The sequence below is a fragment of the Corythoichthys intestinalis genome, chromosome 7 (genome assembly GCF_030265065.1).
Source record: "Corythoichthys intestinalis isolate RoL2023-P3 chromosome 7, ASM3026506v1, whole genome shotgun sequence".
NCBI lineage: Eukaryota > Metazoa > Chordata > Actinopteri > Syngnathiformes > Syngnathidae > Corythoichthys > Corythoichthys intestinalis.
Genome location: NC_080401.1, coordinates 53,393,813 through 53,413,262, shown reverse-complemented (window position 1 = coordinate 53,413,262; position 19,450 = coordinate 53,393,813). Strand labels below are relative to the sequence as shown.

Genomic DNA, 19,450 nt, shown 5'->3' with positions numbered 1-19,450 from the left:
ATTTACTTCTCAATTTTATGAGTATTTTATTGCATCCTGGGGGTGGCAGTAATGTTAAAAAAACGCCTTTTCGTCCCTGAATAAAATTTAGGAAGAAGAGGTTTGCTTGGTATCTGTTTTTTTTTTTTGGTTTAGATTTTTGTTTTTAATTTTGTGTATTTATTCATCAGCGAGTGTATCTGTTAGAAAAAGAAAGGCAATTTGTTTGAACATATTTGGTTATTCGCCGAAGTGGAGGTTAGAAATGTTAGCCTAGCTTGCTAGCAGCAGCAAACAGTAAAAGGAGACGCCAGGCAAGCTAACATTATTGGGTCGTAATGTGCAAAGTGCAAGTTCTGAGAACGTTGGTGAAGCAGCGACTGAACTTGGCTGTCGAAGAGATATTTGAACTCTTCGAGAGGACAATTGCAGAGTACGAGGAGGAACTTTTTCGGTCCAGAGGGGAGAACGCAAGACATCACGAACTCGTGCAACCTCTATCACAACAAGGTTTGCTGTATTTTATTATTATTATTTTTAATTTTTTCACGATATTAAAATTGTCAACTGGATATAAATACTCCTAAAAATCGATACTATTTTTGATAATACATAAATAATATACCGAAGATTCAAATGTTATTTTTTAATTCAGTATTTCAGCGTTTCTCCATTGGTTGTCAAATTTTTTTGGACAAGAAAACAAAAAAACGCTTCCTTGAAATGCTCCTAGTTTATCAGGAAGTGACCTGGCAATGCCTCCAAATTACCTGAAAGTAACCCTAAATCAACAGAATGTGACCCGGAAGTGCCCTTAAATCAACATAAAATGATCTGAAATCAATAGGAAGTGACTTGGAAATGCCCTAACTCAACAGGAAGTGACCATTGAACAAGAAATGGTTGGGGAATGCCCTAAAATGATCTGAAATGTTCAGGAAGTGACCCTTGAATGCCCCAAAATGTGCAAGAAGTGACCAATGAACAGGAAGTGACCGGCAAATTCCATAAAATCGGCCATGGCGCAGTTGGTAGCTGGAGTTGTCCTTGGACCGAAGGGTCAGTGATTCGATTCCCGACTATGACTGCCCACTGTCGAAGTGCCCTTGGGCAAGGCACTAAACTAACCGAAAGTGACCTGAAAAATGCACAAAAAGTGACTTCAGAAATCATTCTCCCCCTCCCAGTCAAAATGAATTGGGCATCTCGTGCCATCAATTGAAGCCAATGCATTGACAAGGAAAATGCAAAAGTATCCTCCAATAGTTTTGAAAACCCTAGTTTTTGAGACATATATACAAACTACGTACAACAAACTTCTGTTCTATTTATCCATTTAAATACTGCTGTTCTATGATGAATTTGAATTTAATGCTTCACAGATAATGTACACTCTACACAAAGGTTTTTTGAAATTGAGATTTTTTTTCTCTCGTGCAGGCTCAGTGAAGCAGGTTTTGGTAGAGATACAACAAGAGGAGCCAGTAGAGCCACCCCACATTGTAGGGGAAGTTGTTTGGAGCGACCAGGATGAGGAGAAGGTTCAAGAGCTCAAGAAGAACGTCCATGTCAACACGTTTTCACACACTGGCGTCCACGTGAAGAGTGAGGATGATGGTCAGTAATTGAGTAAAAAACAAAACTATACGAATACTAATGTATACTTAACATTTATAGTGCCACTGACAATGATAGATGCCCAATCATGTGGCGTTTCGTCATCCTTCTGCTGTCAATTGAAATGAGTTTGTTACTAGTAGTTATCCCACACATTTGAAATGGGAGGGGTGGCAGCAAATGAACACTCATGTGGCTCTTTTCTATAGTAGAGTATTAGCGACAAACAAAGAAAGAAAGGAAAAAAAATTGACAATAAGAATAAATAAATATTTCGAGAATAAGGTCATACACTGTAATCCTATGATTAAAAAGTCCAAATACTACAAGAAAAAAGTCATGATATTATAAGAGTAAAGTCATATGTTGTAATTAGGGATGTCAAAATTATCGCGTTAACGGGCGGTAATTAATTTTTGAAATTATTCACGTTAAAATATTTGATGCAGTTAACGCACATGCCCCGTTCAAACAGATTAAAATGACAGCTCAGTGTCATGTCCACTTTTTACTTGTGTTTTTGGTGTTTTGTCGCCCTCTGGTGGCGCTTGGGTGCGACTGAGTTTATGGGTTTCAGCACTGTGAGCATTGTGTAATTATTGACATCAACAATGGCGAGCTACTAGTTTATTTTATGATTGAAAATATGACAAATTTTATTAAAACGAAAACATTAAGCGGGGTTTTGATATAACATTTCTATTACTTGTACTAACATTTATCTTTTAAGAACTACAAGTCTTTCTATCCATGGATCGCTTTAACAGAATGTTAATGTTAATGCCATCTTGTTGATTTATTGTTATAATAAACAAATACAGTACTTATGTACAGTATGTTGAATGTATATATCGGTCTTGTGACTTATCTTTCCATTCCAACAATAATTTACAGAAAAATATGGCATATTTTAGAGATGGTTTGAATTGCGATTAATTACAATTAATAAATTTTTAAGCTGTGACTAACTCGATTAAAAAATTTTAATCGTTTGACAGCCCTAATTGTAATATTATGAGACTGATGTCGTAATATTCCGAGATTAACTCATTCAATCGCAGCCATTTTCACCGGTGCAACCCCCTTCTTCTCCCGGCCGTCTTACTGGATTTTGACTGATTTTGCAAGGCCCACAGAAAATTCTGTTCTATTGCTATATAAACATGGAACCCCCCAAAAGAAAGATTAGACTCTTCTTTCAGCAGGAAAAAAAAGTTAGTTCATATCTTTTTCCATTCTTTAGAAATCAGCATTAGAAAATAGCTTCGTTTGAGCAATTTTCCAATTTGTGATGAAAAAAACAGAGAAATTGAGCTTTTTGTAAAAGCATACATTTCAAACATAGCTTTGAATTCAACACAGCTATTTTTTGCTTTTGTGACATCCCAAACATCTGAATAATGTTTTCCTTCTACAAAATAACATAAACAACAAGACAAATAGAGCTTTTGATAGCAAAGTAACAATTTATTTACTCATAACTAAACTATTGAAGTTAGAGATGATGCATTTGTGGCCGCGACAGCCAGGGTAAACTTTTCCATCATCGCCGCCTGTCTCATCAAGATGGATTTTTTTGAGTCTTTCTTTTGTGGTGACCATTGCGTCGTGGCGGAGTTCGCCTGGTGAACTTGTGTGTGGCATGTTGTGTTTCTGGGCGGGGGGAACTGGTTTGGCCGTGCGCGTTTCCGGCTGAGTTGCGAGACGCTGGAGGGTAGCGGGGAACGCGAGCGGCCGAGCACGGTGGCGTGGGCTCTGCTCGACGAGCAGCACGTAGTCAACGGCATCGTCCGCTGCACTGGTGGTCCCGGTCGTCCTGCTCGGACTTCCCCCGCCTGGCGTCCTGGTCGTCCATTCGGTCGTTTTTTGTCGGCGGCCCGGCCGTTCGTTCCGTTTAATCGGGTTGCGGGTCTTACCAAATGCGCTACTGCCCTCCAGGGGCCAGTTTTATTGCTTTAAAATGGATTTTCAGCATTGTGCTTTGGAACTAAGTTGCATCAGAACCTAGAGATGTCTCTTGTGAAAAAAATGTAAAAGACCTATAAATACGTCTACAAGACACTGAAACAATTAAAAATAGATTGTATTTATACGTTTTTTGGAGCAAATGAGTTAGCTTGGTTTACCAATTAAATAAGCGCTATGTAAAATACGTACCACCACTAAATAAGGACTCCTATCAGAGTGCGCATTAGATCCAGTCAAGTGACACACCTGACCATAAAAAGGAGATTCGATTCATTCGAAGCACTCACCTGCTTCATACGTCAGTCATTTGTGTCGAACGTCATAAATCACTGATATAGCTGTGACTTCCTTGTCATCCAGACATACAGCAAGTGCTGTCGGCATGTGAAGAAGAGCAGGAGAGCACTTCCAGCATGAACCTGGAGCTCGTGCCCCTCCAAATTCATGAGAACCTGGCATGCAGTCAGGATGGGGTACACCTTCAAGGCCAGAAAGAGGAAATCGACATCATCCCTTTGACACTCACTGAAACCCCTTCGAAGACCGAAAACAATCAAGGTCGGTCGTCGCAGCTCCATTCCAGTCAAATTGAGGAGATGTTAAATTTGCAACACATGACAACAGAAGCTGAACCCTGTGACGATTTTGCTCTGCTGGCGTCAAACTCTTCCGAGGTCGATCACGGAGTTGAGCCCAAGGAACCGCAGCGGACTTACAAGACCTCTCAAGGTGACACGACAACTTGGTCGTCAAACAAGTCGAAGGAGAAACCTTTTTCTTGCTCTTCTTTGCGATTTTTTTTTCTTTTTTTTTTTCTTTTTTTCTTTTTTTTTTTTTATAAACAGTTTTACTGTCCACAACAAGTTATTTGATGCAACAAGCTATGGCAGAAAACACAGACAAGACTGAAAAAGCAGTTTCTGGTCTTGCACTCCTCTTTAAAAGAAACTGCTGTATTTTAAGCCAACACCACTGTTGTGTTTGATAGATCAATATGTCTATATGCTGACATAGCAGATTCATGGCGCATTAAGCCCCCGAACTATTTTTAATTTGTCCGTTTTACCCTGAAAACCCCCAATTACAGACGTCGCGCAACCGCTTTTGCTTCAACCCAGCCGTAAAATGAAGGTAATTAATTATATCTTTTATTCAAAATATGTCGTTTTTAGCTTAGAATAATTAATGTCTCATATTTTGTTTAAAAAAAATAACGAGTTTAAAAAATTATTCATTTACATATTTTAAACTTTTTAACAAATTATGTCACAATGGAAAAAAATGGCGTCTGTAAAAAAGTCACGGATATATACCTCATAACTATAACTTAAATGTATTTTTTGGTTACTGTCGCATTTTCTCCAATGTGTTAGATGATAAATAATAATCAATAATAATAATAGATAATTTGAAAAAAAAAGTTTAAAAGGGTAAATATTAGGGCTGCAGCTATCGAATATTTTAGTAATCGACTGAAAATTCTATCGATTAATCGAGTAATCGGATAAAACATTTTTTTTTTTAGGTAAAGAGCAATTATAAATATTGATGAGAAAACACGACATTTAATCTAATATTGAACCATTTTCAGTCAATCAATGTCTTTATTTTCGATTGTTGAAAACAGCCAACAATTGCATCTCAAATGTGACAAAAAAAAAAAGACGAATTCACTCCTTTCACTCAAAAACTTTTAGAGCTTATAAAAATATATTTCTTACCTAAAAACGTCATTACGCTTGATAACACACATTATTTAAAATTTAGGTGTTTTTCCCACATGTTTCAATTGAATTTCCACTTGTGTCAAGCTATAAATTCTAGTTAAGTTTTAACTTAGTCTAAACTGTAAGTCCTGATAGGATTTTGAGTTTTTGCAGTGTTCAAAATAAATGTATGATACCTGCTGTATTGGAGCACATTAGGGAACAGTGCTACTTGTTTTTTTATCCAATAATGATGACTGAGCTAAAATTGACAGTTAGCATGTTAAGTTTTTATTTTACACCCTAATTACTCTACTGCGCTGTTTTCACAGATTAAACAAAGCCTGTATGTAAGAGCTAGCCATGCATCGACAGTAGTCATAATGAATAGAAACCTAGCCCTCCGCAGGGATAACGTTGCTTGAGCGAGTGACAGTAACGTTAATCTTATTTATGAGCGCTGAGAAGTGTCCTGCTTTAAGATGGCGGCTGTTTTATTAACGCCGCCGAGTCGCTCTTTTTTCGCATCTAGTTCTACGTACATGTGATTTCTATGACACGCATCAGACGCTACCTGCTACCACCGTAGCAACATGCGGGAGTAGTTTTTAGCAACATCGGCTCAGTTTGTAACGGCTGTCGGCTGCAGTAAGGTATTTTTTTAAAATTGCTTCTTCTTCTACGCACGTGACGTCAGTACGTTGTCCCGCATTAAAAGGAGTCCGGGCAAAACGTGATGCTTAGAGCTGGCAAAATTAAACGATTCTTCGAGGTGAATAAAATTACTCAGATCAGTTTCTTCCCCCAGAAAATTGAGATTTTAAGCTTTCCAATGATATATACACATGCATATCGGACAATTTTGAAAGTTGGCCAAATTGGGGGTCTCAGAGCGGAACGTCAAGTCACCTGAGTGTTTTCCCCCCTAGTTAGGTTGTTTTTGTTTTATTTTCATCATGATAATGAACACATTGTATGCACCCTGAAATGGACATATCCCCAAATCAGAAAACACTAACCGGTCTTGCAAGAGTTGCATAGGAATGTACTGTCTGGTCATGATATCTTTTTTTTCTAACTTTGAAATTGCTCAAACGTGGTGGTTAAAAGCTGTGCGTGGGGTACCAGTGATTCTGACACCAGGTACCCTGACAGATTGTAGGGAGGAATTTTTTTGTACCTTTTCCAACGCCTAAAAGAAAACTCGCCAAATGCAAGTGATGGATAAGGATCCGTTGTCGACCACATGAACAACTAGGGCTGCATCTATCGATTATTTTAGTCATCGATTAATCTATCAACTAGTTAGTTCGAATAGTGAAGTGATCGGATCAGGAACGTTCAATGTGTTGCAGAATAAATTTTAGGAGCTTAAAACAAAGGCTTGCTAAGATTCCACTTTCTAAAGAATGTTGAATGAGAATACAAAATAACATTTGTTTCTTCAAACTATGCACAATTGCACTTTCTTTTAGAAATAAATTGAAATACTGGAGCTTAGCCACGAACGGTATTTTACCCAAAAAAAGAAGGATTTAAGTACAACAAAAGAACAACTGGCTAACTTGCATAGCAAAGTCCGCTAGCTTAAATGCTATAAAATGTAACGATTTTTTTTTTTTTCAAGGCTCATTCAACCACATAACGTAGAGACTAAATTACGAATGCATAAAAAAACATATTTGCTCAAACAAAAACTTACCTTATGTTGGTCTTAACAGGGAGCAGCTGTTTTATATATATATATATATATATATATGTAGTGCTACATACTAGGGTTGTTTCGATCATGTTTTTTTGCTCCCGATCCGATCCCGATCATTTTAGTTTGAGTATCTGCCGATCCCGATATTTCCCGATCCGATTGCTTTTTTTTTTTTTTGCTCCCGATTCAATTCCAATCATTCCCTATAATTTTTCCCGATCATACACATTTTGGCAAGGCATAAAGAAAAAAATGAATAAAACTCGGACGAATATATACATTCAACATACAGTATATAAGTACTGTATTTGTGTATTGTGACAATAAATCCTCAAGATGGCATTTACATTATTAACATTCTTTCTGTGAGAGGGATCCACGGATAGAGAGACTTGTAATTCTTAAAGGATAAATGTGACTTTGCATATTGGGACTAAATATTGCCATCTAGTGTATTGTTAGCTTTCAGTAAATGATACTGTTGCCATTTAACTGTTCTGCCCAAATGCATGATGGGAAGTGCAACCATGACTGTGCGTCGTGGTACCAATTGATATATCGTCTCTGCGTAGGGAAATAACATAGGGTGTTAAGAAAAAGATTAACTACTACTTTTCAACCCCACATTGCTTCCCACGATATTTATAATCTTAGGGAGAGGGATTGTAAGGCTTTAGCCAATTTAAAAAAGGCTCCAAAGGCTGCCAAAATTCACTCTACTCATTTTACGCTGCCTTTTAGCTCTATGTACTGTATGGGTAAAACGGCGCCATTATAGATTGAACGCGACAATGCGTGGGTAGGTTGTGCAGCGCATGCATTAATTGCGTTAAATATTGTAACGTGATAAATGTAAAAAATATTAATTCTCGCCGTTAACGCGATAAATTTGATAACCCTACCTTAAGCTTAAACTAAAGACTCTGTATGAGTGTAACACATTATGTCTGTAACGTTAAATATAATTAGAGAACGATTTAATTAAAAAATATATATATATTAAAAAAAGGCATGTCCGATATTTTTTTTGACGATTCCGATACTTTGAAAATGACGTGATCGGACCATCGGGACATCTCTACTACATATATATTATATAAGGCGGACCAGGAGTGACAGAATTTAACATGTAAATATGTATTTAAAGGTGTCATTTGAGATTGGTTTTTTAAAATTTATATTTATTTAAAAAAAAATTTTTTTTTTCTAGTTGTATTTATTTAACTTTGTTCTTCAGTTTTTATTTCAATGTATATATATTTCATAATTGTGACATTTTAAAATGCATTTATTTTAACTCTTATTTACACATGTACTGTATTTATTTTTTTCAGATTACATTTTTGCTATTTTTATTTCAAAATGTATTGATTTGTTTTATATTTTTTATTTTTTTTAGTTGTCATATAATTTTGTATTTTTCATTTCAAATTTTGACATGTATTTATTACAAATGATCTATTTCCACATTTATCATTTGATTTTCCAGTTTTTATTGATTTATTAAAATTTGCATTTCAACATTAATTTAAATGTATATTCATCGGAACGTTTAGCAATTCATTTATTTCCGTATTTTTTCCCTATTCATTTTAATCTGTATTTTTTTTTCAATTTAGGCATTCTTTGATACTCCATATTTATGGATTTTTTTCTTTTTTCTTTGAGGGCCGGGGTTATGTTTTAGTAACCCAAGTCTACCAGGACTGACAATTGAAGTACTAAAAAAGTTCAAATATTGTATTTTTCTTTTTTTGTGTTTAAGGAATCCGATCAAAAGCAGCCGAAGTATCAAAGCGATATCGGGCGCGACGTGACGCTGACCCGGACCGAAGAAGAAGGTACCTTGAGAAGGAAAGAGACAAATGGAAACAGTCCAGAGAAACTGGAAAGAGGAAAAGTGTCCACGAGCTGAGTGAAATGGAAAAATGTGCATTAAGAAAAAAATGGAGAGAGTCCAAAAGTCAATCCAGGGCCAGAAACAGGGCCAGCACTTTGTTGCAATCAGAGACACTTTTGGAATTCCCTCCAACGTAGCCCTCCACGATACATTACTGCAAATTTAAGAAGCATTTGAAATATAAAATATTGTTGTTGACCAAAACGTTATCCAAATCTTTTTTTGACCCTCTTGAAAACAAGTATTTTCTTATCTATTTATTTGACTTATATCAACTCATTGACTGCCATTGACGGCAATAAACTCATTGAAATTCACAGCAGAAGAATCAAAATAGCCTAATGATTGAACGTCTATTGGAGTCAATGGCAAAATGAAGTGGCGGACACGTGTACTAAAAGATTCACATTTGTAAATATTTGCTGCTGTTTCACTGTTCTTTTGAAATATTGTGGGGTTTTCATATTTTATGAAAATAAATTATTTTCACATGTCAGCAAAATTATTAGTTTGTCCTTTATAAACATTTTTTTTTTAAAGTTACATCTACTTTAACAGTCATCTTTAGATTTTTATATTCTATTGATGTCGACTCACTAAAAAAATAAGTATCAATGCGATAAAGTTCACATTCTAATGTACTGTTTTGTGTTACAATTTAGACAATTTAATGGGAGTTAATTCCTTTTTTTTACTGGGTACTGCAACCTCGGGTTTAAAGTAACTACAGCTCATGCATGAAGCGCATGCTTGTACGGGCATTAACATAAGTTGTTTTTTTAATACATATAGTTTGCCATTCGGACGTAACAGAATAGACGCTAAAATGGGGACATTTTGTGATAAAGTTAGCCCTCAGTCTAGCTTTGCTAGCATAATAGCTAACATGACTTTGGATGCTTGATGAGAAATCTACGATTTTACAAATTGAAATGATTCAATTCAATTAATTTATTTGATATATAGCTTGAATACAGTGTACACATTAAGATGAGCCACACTGAACGTACTTCATAAAACTGCAAAATTAGATTTTTACAGGAGGTAAAATAATAAAATTGCTTACCAGTGTTGGAATTTCCTGCAAAATTGCTTACCACCAAGGGCGTAGGTTTCCATAAGGACGGTAGGGACTGTCAGGGAAGCTCACGTTTGAACTCCGAGACAAGTATCAACAGATAAGAAAATGAGAATAATGAATCAAACAGCCAAGGATTGCCTGCTTCGAAGACTTTATAAACATGATATATCACGGGTACAAATAGTGTGACTCAGCCAGGAGCTGAGACCAATCCAGAAGTACGAAGCTATACAATAGAACCTGGACATTTATACTGTTAAAAAGGGCGGTGCCGTAGTGCACCGTGAAACAAAACTTTTCCAAGAAACGATACTTGTCATCTCACAAGCCAGGGTATTTTTCCATACAAAAATATCTTTGAGCTGAGACCTTGAGCACCGGTCCCGGCTAGAACGAAGATAAGCTTAGTTTGATAAACTACAGTCGCTCATTGTATTCATTCAGGGCATATTTGGGCATATGGTGATACAGTCAAGGCCATCAGAAGGCACACTCACCAGATTAATGCTATAATGTTCCCATGCAAGCATAACAAAAAGCATACAAAATATGATGTATAATGGTTGTGTTTTAAGCATGAATAAAATTCTCTCACAGGGAGATAACACTACCAACTTTTCAGGATGCTCAAATTGTCCCCACCAACCTTTAAGCAGCCTCATTTGCATTATATGATGAGTTCAGCTATACGGGTAATTTAGATTGTCTTCACATATGTTATAAGTATAGAATAGACGCTACCATTATTGAGTGAATTCTAGTAGTTGAATTATGTTCAGACTTACATTGACCCCTTTTCACTTGCTGGATGCGCCGGTCCATTTTTCCCCTCCTGAAACGCACGTTTGATTGGCTGATGACTTGACCCACCCCCGACATCCACACGTACGCTCACACTCACTCAGCCCCGACAGAAATACATGTCGAAAACATGCCGCCTCATCCCCTCCCTTCGAAGATGGCGAAAAACACGCCAATGTTGTGGAGGTGGGAAACACACCGCTAATTTTGCTACTGAAAGTCTGACCTGCGTTAGAGTTGGCATTACATTAAACTGTGTGAACTTGCCAACCTGCAAAACTTGAGTAGGAAGCTGCTTAGAATTGTCCTTCTGTTTGTGGTTACTACTGTTAACTTTAATTAAACTGTGAGAAATGTAGTGAACTCTGCTGGAAACTATGGAACCAGAAAAACGTGAGCAAGAAGCAGCTTAGAGACGAGCACTGCATAACCTCATATGTCCCTTAATGTCCCATCCCGAGCAAAAAGTGTACATGCAGGTTATGCTGTTATATCGTCCCCTTCGATGTTGAGCTCAATCCTACGTCCTTGCTTACCAAAGTTGAATTTCCTGCCACTGAGTGATGTTATCGCAGAAGATTGATGCCATTAAAAAATGCGGAATTTTCTTAAAGGGACAGTAAAACAACAGAGTAGACAGAAAACCTTTTTAAATTATATTTTCTCATTTAAAACCACATGATTAGAGATGGGGACACAAATGGCACCCTAGAAAAAAATTAGCAGCAGAAACGTAATGACAGTTCGTATGAAGTCTTAAGTGGGTTATAAAAGTGTTTTTGTCAAGCGAAGACTAGATGAAACGCACGTAGATTTGCACAGGTACGTGTCCGCACAGCAGCAGGGCCGAGAATGAAAAATGGTATTTGGTATGTGGCAAAATTGATTTTGCATTGTGGCATTTTTTTTTTGCCATGTGGTAAAATTGATTTTACTAAGTGGCCTTTTTTTTTTTTTTTGCCATATTTCAAAATGGATTTTGCCATGTGGCATTTTTTTTGCCATGTGGCAAAATGGAGTTTGCCATGTGGCATTTTTTTTTTTTTTGCCATGCGACAAAATAGATTTTGCCATGTGGCTTTTTTTTTTTTGCCATGTGGCAAAATTGATTTTGCCAAAAAGCACAGCAACACATGTTTTTCTGCCTTTTAAAATGAATGGAAAATTTGGACGTGCATTGCCGTCAATGGCATGGACGTGCATGGCCTGCAAAAATGCCATATACAAAAAAAAAGCCACATACCAAAATCAATTTTGCCACATACTGAAAAAAAGCCACATACCAAAATCCATTTTGCCACATACTGAAAAAATGCCACATGGCAAAAAAAAAAAAAAAAAAAAGCCACATGGCAATCACCACTTTTAATTCTCGCTGTCTCTCCCGCACAGTGTTTGACCCGAAGTGTCTCTATTGGAGGTAAGGAAAAAAAGGTTTTTGGGGCAGTCTCAGTTCAAATGCTAGGAATCTGTGTGCTCATCAACATACGCGGAGATTTAGGGGGGCCGGGTGGGCCTAAAATGTCATTGCATATATTTGACTTTCCAAAATATGAATTTAAAATTAAGACTGCCGGTAAAATGTTGTCTATAAAAGTTGTGAAGCAATAAAACAACAAAAATGAATGCAATGAGCAAAAAAAAAATTTTTTATAATGGGTCAAATTTATTTTTTCAAACAGATCATGTGACTAGCACCTTAGAGATGGTCATTTGCTTTGCTTAGCCCCCAAAAAACACCCGAGGACAGAAGAGGCACGGATGTACGTGATTTTTTTTTTCATATCTGAGAGAATTTTATTCATGCTTAAAACAAAACTATTATACATTATATTTTGTATGCTTTTTTTATGCTTGCATGAGAACATTGTAGCATAGAGCATCATCGTTATATTAATCTGTTTGAGTGTGCCTTCCCATAGCCTTGACTATTGTAGACTGTATCACAATATGCCCAAATATGGACTGTTATGTTCCTGTGTTTTCCAATATGCCCTGAATGAATACAATGGGCAACTGTGGCTTATCAGGCTGAGCTCATCGTCATTCTAGCCAGAGCCGGTGTTCAAGGTCATAACTTGAGGTGTTTTTCCCCTAATAGAGGATGTTTTTCTGTAACTTGAGATGTTTTTACCAGGATATGCTATGGTAAGTTTCGGTTTATTCCTATGATGTCAACCCATAAATAGAGGCAGGCCCTGCATTTCTCTTTTGTCCACATGCGGAGAGGATGCTTTGTGCGTGGCTCCGCGTCTGTAGCCGAGAGCTCTTGTTCATAAAGCCTTCGAAGCTAGCAATCCATGGTTGGGGTCTGATTCATATCTCTAATCGAGCTATCGAGGTAACACTTGTCTTGGAGTTCAAAATTGAATTTCCCTGACGATATCTAAGCTTTTAAACGCAACAGCTACTGACCAAGAACCAAGAATTGAAGATGTGGACCATGAAACGCTGGAGAGTGGAGTTTCAGTTTGCTCCACTAAAGACGTTAACCCTCAAAAATGATGGGGGGGGGGGGGGGGGACACTGCTAATTTTCAACATATTACTAAAAATGTTCCTTGCTGGAATATTCAGTTAAAATGGGTACGATGTCTACTTATCCACTAGGTAAGACAAAAACATGCATGCTCAGCATTGGCTGAGCTACTATCCAGGGCCGGCCCAGGCCATTTGGGGGCCCTAAGCAAAATAATGCAAAGGGGCCCATATTTTTGGCCCACCATTTCGTCACAGTGTACTGTGAAACCCATACATGCAATCCAACCCATACGTCCATATTTTGTGTATTATTTAGATTTTTTTGCACTCCATACTTCAAACTTCTCACCCCAAATGATTGTCAGTACTTACAGTAGATAGCGCCAAACCTTTTTCTAAAAGAGAAAAGGAGGAAAGTTAAGGAAGGACTTATTTTTTAAGCTTGTAATCAATTATCAAAACTCACAAAAGTCAAATAAAGCAAACTGTAATAAACAAAATAGTATCTAAATTAAACAATTGCCAGATTGGGGGCCCCCTAGTGGTCATGGGCCCTAAGCAGCTGCGTAGTCTGCGTATAGGCTGGGCCGGCCCTCCTACTATCCAAGCATATATCTTGTAATTTAATTTTATTACTGACACTGCGTTTCAGCAGGGTCATCAACATTTTTGTCCCCCCCTGCCACAAAAGTCAAAACCCACCTATGCTCATCAGGGTGTTGGTGGAGCATGCGTGGAGTAGAAAAGTATTTTAAATGAACTCTAAAAATCCTGTGTAGTCCCTTTGAAATGTGAAATTCTACAAACTATAAGGCTAAACTTAATTGCAAACAAATTAATCACGTTTTAACCTTAAATTTAGCATATGTTGAACATTTGTTTTTTTGTATTGTAGCAGAAATATGCTCCATTAAACTTAAAAAAAGTTAGGATGACTTTTTTTTTAAATTGTCAATGACGGAGTGGACTAGTTTTGCCTTTTTTCTTTTTTAATGTAAATATTCAAACAGTGGTTGATTAACTAAGCGTGAGAACAACATAACTTGTACTTAAAAAGTTAAAATAAGGGGTGAAAGTGGGCCAGAACAGTCAGGAACGCACTTCCGGTATAAGATTCAGGGCCGGAATGCTGTTACGGTACAAGCATAATAAAGTGCTTGTGTAGCATAATCCGTTTGCACCAATATTTATTATTGATTTTATTCCACGGACGGCATGGAGGTTTCCCCAGCTGCTGCAGTTATCCGAGTCTGATGATGATGGATCACGTCAATGTGCGAATGCACGCAGCAAAGCAAAATGCCTGGATTCATTTATCCGTTCAATTGGATGACATACTTACATGTGATCAGCAGAGATAGTTACCTCTGATTGGTTCAAATGTGCATGTTTTCTGGAACAGCAAAAAAAAAGGTTGAATTGATGCGACCGAAAAAAGGGCAATGCAACATAAAATGGATCAAATCTTTAAGAGAAACGAAAGTTGAGGAGGCTTACTTATCATATTTAGTTTTATTTGTTCTGATGGGGAGGTTCAGAACTAAGGATGGGCGGATCGATATCAAAATATCGATATTTCGATCCAGCGCGTTAAATTTTAGGTATCGATCCCCAAGCAAAAGTATCGATATTTGGAATAAATATATGATATTTTCTTTGTCTGTTTTTTGGGTATATTTTTGTGTACTTTTTGTACGACTTTTGCCTTTCGCGTTCTACACGCACGTAAGCAGTGCACGTACATAAGCAGAGCACCGGTGTCTGCTCCCGCCCCCATTTACATCCCTGTCATATGTCGATCAGCATGCTTTTCCTCCGCCCCTCTCACAAGGCACATTTGGAAGTTAGTGGTAGCATGGCTGCGGCATCGACGATGGATCGTAAAAGAAGTCTGGTTTGGACATATTTCATTTTAGTAAATAGCAACGAGGCTAAGTGCACAGTTTGTGCCAAAACCGTCAGATATTCTGGTTATACCAAAAGCCTCACGAAACACTTAAGAAACGTGCATCCCGAAGCACACGACGAATTAAATGAAAAACATGCTGCTCAAGCCGAGGAGGACATGAGAAAAGACAAGAGCACGCCGCCGAAGCAAAGCAAAGTACTTTAGAAGGGGCGATTGCGAAAGGCAGGATTTATCCAGGTAAAGTAGGTGCTAATAGATTTTCAGAGACGATATAAGCATTAGTGGCTGATGTGCAATATGAAACGATAAATATGGCGTTTTTGTCATCTCACATAAAAAGAACTTTGCAGCACTATTGAATATGCTTTGTAATGGAAAGTTATAGCTACATCTTGTTTGTGAAAAGCAAAGTTCATACCGCATTATATAAAAAAAGTAAAATGACCATAGTGACATATTCAACAGTGAAGTATTACTGTAACCTAAATGTGAGTCTCCATTTTATTAATTTTTGATACAATGAGGACAAATCAGCCCACATCACATTCCATAGGATAATCAAGTGAACTACTAGCAAGCAAGTTGGGTATAAAAAATATATGAATTATTACTTAACATTTTAAATACATCTCCCCTTACTGTATTTCTAACATTAGCTATTATTCCTTTTTTTTTTTCTTCTTTAAATTGCAAGTGACTATTGTTTATTGGATTTGTTTTTAATGATCTATCATTAGAGGGCGGTAACATGCTACTAATAATTCCTTCTTTAATTAGATTCAAAATATTTAACTTAGGTAGATTAAAATTTGATCAAATACAACGTGTAGCAGGGAAATTTTCTGTGCATATGAATTTAAGGGTCATGTTTAAAAAGTGAGACTGACTAATCAGATTTTGTTGTTGATGGTTTGGTTTGTGAGTTTGTAGGGAAACTGCTTTGCTAGTTATTAAAAGCAGCAGTTTTTCCATTGCAATGCATATTTAACACGAGACTTTTATTAGTTTTTGAGTGCTTGCTGTTGTTGTACATTAGATATCAGAATGGCTGAGAACTCTGCAGGGGTTGTGTATATATATATATATATATTAGGGCTGTCAAACGATTAAATTTTTTAATCGAGTTAATTACAGCTTAAAAATGAATTAATCGTAATTAATCGCAATTCAAACCATCTATAAAATATGCCATATTTTTCTGTAAATTATATATGTATTCTGTAAAATAAATTGTTGGAATGGAAAGATAAGACACAAGATGGATATTTACATTCAACATACAGTACATAAGGACTGTAGTGGGCATTTCACTCTACTGTCATTTAAATCTGTCTATGCTGTCCTCACTCCGAAGCGTCTACTTTTTCCAAAGCTAGACAGCTAGTGAACGACGCATTAATAGACCCTACTCACGTGACGTCACAGCCACGCCCCCGCGCCATGATGTCCGCATACTCGCCATAGAAATGCATTAGCGCATCGTAAATTCTTCCTATTATTGCACGTTTTACTGCTCGTCAACATTAATACTCAAAATGGTGAAGTCGTGTGTGGCGGTCGGTTGCAAAAACAGAGAAGATAGACGGAGAGACTTGAATTTTTACCGTATTCCGAGAGACACGAAGAGGAGGCCGCGATTGACTGCTGCAATTCGACGAGACAACTGGGCTCCAAACGACTACCACAGATTATGTAGTAGTCATTTTATATCTGGTAAGATGCATTTAATATATATTTAGAGGGTTTCGGGCTGACAACCACAATTAAGATCATTGCTAGGCTAATCGCCGACAACATACACGTATGTATGTAGTTAGTGCTATCGCTAAACCATATAAACATTAAAAGCCCTAGCTCCATTGACAAATGACATGAAATACATTAGACTTGACAGTGGATGTTAGCAAGAACAAAAGATTTTCAATTGAAAATTTCGTAACTCACCTTCCGAGCACAAGATTCCTGCCGAATTTTCGTGTACGAGGACGTGTTTCACCTAACCAGCAACGTAGCATTTATAAGCCTCCAAGCTCTTAAAGTTTTTCAAACTTTCGTGAGAATAGGCTGATTTTGTGTGGGTATCAGATGTCAGGCGAAGCCAGAGGGTCGAAAAACATCGATTTAGGCATCAAATACGGATCTGGCGAATGGATAAACTGAAGCTTTTCCACGTAACGCCTTTTATGCAACGGATCCAATGAGTTTACAGCGTCAGATAACACCGGGGCTTCCATGAATTGCTCTATAACTTGCTCGACTAATAGAAAACAATGAGAATAGGTCTGAAAAAGAGGTACAATATGGCGGCCGGAAACAGCGACACGCCCATTTTGTGACGTAGGTGAGTAGGGTCTATAATCAGACTTCTTCCTTTTTCGTCTGATTTATCAATAAAATAGCCTCAAACCATTGTCCTCTTTAGACCATCGTAAAACTACCAAAAAAAAAAGTACACAAGCATTGCATAAGCAACAACGTTAGCTTAGCACGCTATACAGGTTCACTAAACATAAACAAAAAGCGTCTCATACAAAAAATATAACATGTCGCTTACTAACATAATATGTCCATTCTTTACAACAACCATACTTACGGACAAATCTTGTCCAAGGATCATATAAGCACAACATTACAATGTAGGCGTCAGCCCGAGACGTCGTGCACTCATATTGAACTGGCAAGAAAACAATAAACCATGTCGCAAAGCGACCACAAGAGTTCGCTGTTAGACAGCACAAAAAGCCTTGCTGTAAAATTTACCAAAAGGCAGAATACTGTCTGAGTGGGACATGTGCGTTAATTGCGTCAAATTTTTTAACGTGATTAATTAAAAAAGATAATTACCGTGCGTTAACGCGATAATTTTGACAGCCCTAATATATATATGTATACATACATACATATATATATATATATATATATATATATATGAAATATGAACTTCGGGTATCGATATCGGATCGGGATCGCAATATTTGGCCTTGGTATTACTTGGTATCGGATCGAATCCAAAAGCACTGGTATCGCCCATCACTATTCAGAACATCTTAGCTCTCAATGTGCACTTTGGACTTATATTTGTCCATTTATGTTAGGCTACTTATTCATTTCCTTATGATTTAAAAAAGTCAATGTTTGCGCGATCTTCAAAATATATTCCATTTCACTCTGCCTAATATAAGTCATTTGTACTTATTTTTCTGAATGTATGTTACTTATATCTTTGTTATTAAAAAAAGTAAATGTTTACATTAACTTCAATTTTAATATTCAATTTTAATATCCATCCTATGTTCTTTAGTAGTTAAAATTTAGATTTGGAATTTAGTATGTGAGGGAAAATAAAAATTAGGAGGTGGAGGTTGGGGTTACTGCCGTTTTTGTCAACTTTTATGTTGCAAATCACTGAAAAAATACAACTTTGAATGAAAATCAGTTTCGTATGTGTTATAGAAATAACTGTGCTAAAACAGTTTCTTTGCATTTCAATAGTTTAAGAGGGGAGTGACGCTGAACCTGCTTTAAACTGGATATACTTTATTTGCTGTTGTGATATTTGACGTTCACTTTATACAACAATTGTGTACTGTTGTACTGGTTTAGACAGTACAGCACATTGTGAGACTGTGAAATTGTTTAATTTATATTCTATTTTGTTTCCTACAGTTTGTTTGATTTGACTTTTGTGAGTTTTGATACTTGATTACAAGCTTAAAAATTTAAAAGATCTTCCTTAACTTCTTTTCCTTTTTTAGAAAAAGGTTGGTGCCATCTACCGTACGTACTGACAATCATTTTGGGTGAGAAGTTTGAAGTATGCAACAAAATCTGATTAATATACAAAATATGAATGTATGGGTTGGATTGCATGTATGGGTTTCACAGTATACTGTGACGAAATGGTGGGCCAAAAATATGGGCCCCTTGGCATTATTTTGCTTAGGGCCCCAAAATGGCCTGGGCCGGCCCTGAATTTATTTTGCAAATCATTGAAAAAAATACAACTTTGAATGAAAATCAGTTTTTGTATGTGTTATAGAAATAACTGTGCTAAAACAGTTTTATTTGCATTTCAGTATTTTAAGAGCCCCCCCCCCCAAAAAAAAAAAAAAAAAAAGAAAGAAAAAAATAAATACATAAAATTTACGTCGGGGAGTTCCGACAAGAAATTCTAGCCACTTTCACCCCTGGTTAAAATAAAAATGAAATTGTAAAATCTCAGGTTCGTGGTTGTATTAGCTGTAGGATTCTTTGTTGCAGTATTGTAGTATCCGTTCTTTTAGTGTTAAAAGTAGTTAGTGTTT

General features: G+C 36.8%; 1 protein-coding gene across 1 annotated transcript; it reads left to right on the top strand.

Annotated features, from left to right (window-relative positions):
- The first annotated feature begins 54 nt into the window (after positions 1-54).
- LOC130918447 (uncharacterized) lies at positions 55-9,079 on the top strand. The gene is made up of 5 exons (XM_057840140.1): positions 55-489; positions 1,420-1,596; positions 3,925-4,122; positions 4,189-4,293; positions 8,741-9,079. Exons 1-5 carry the CDS (start codon positions 318-320, stop codon positions 9,010-9,012), a joined length of 924 nt encoding a protein of 307 aa, XP_057696123.1. The 5' UTR covers positions 55-317; the 3' UTR covers positions 9,013-9,079.
- Positions 9,080-19,450: the final 10,371 nt, after the last annotated feature.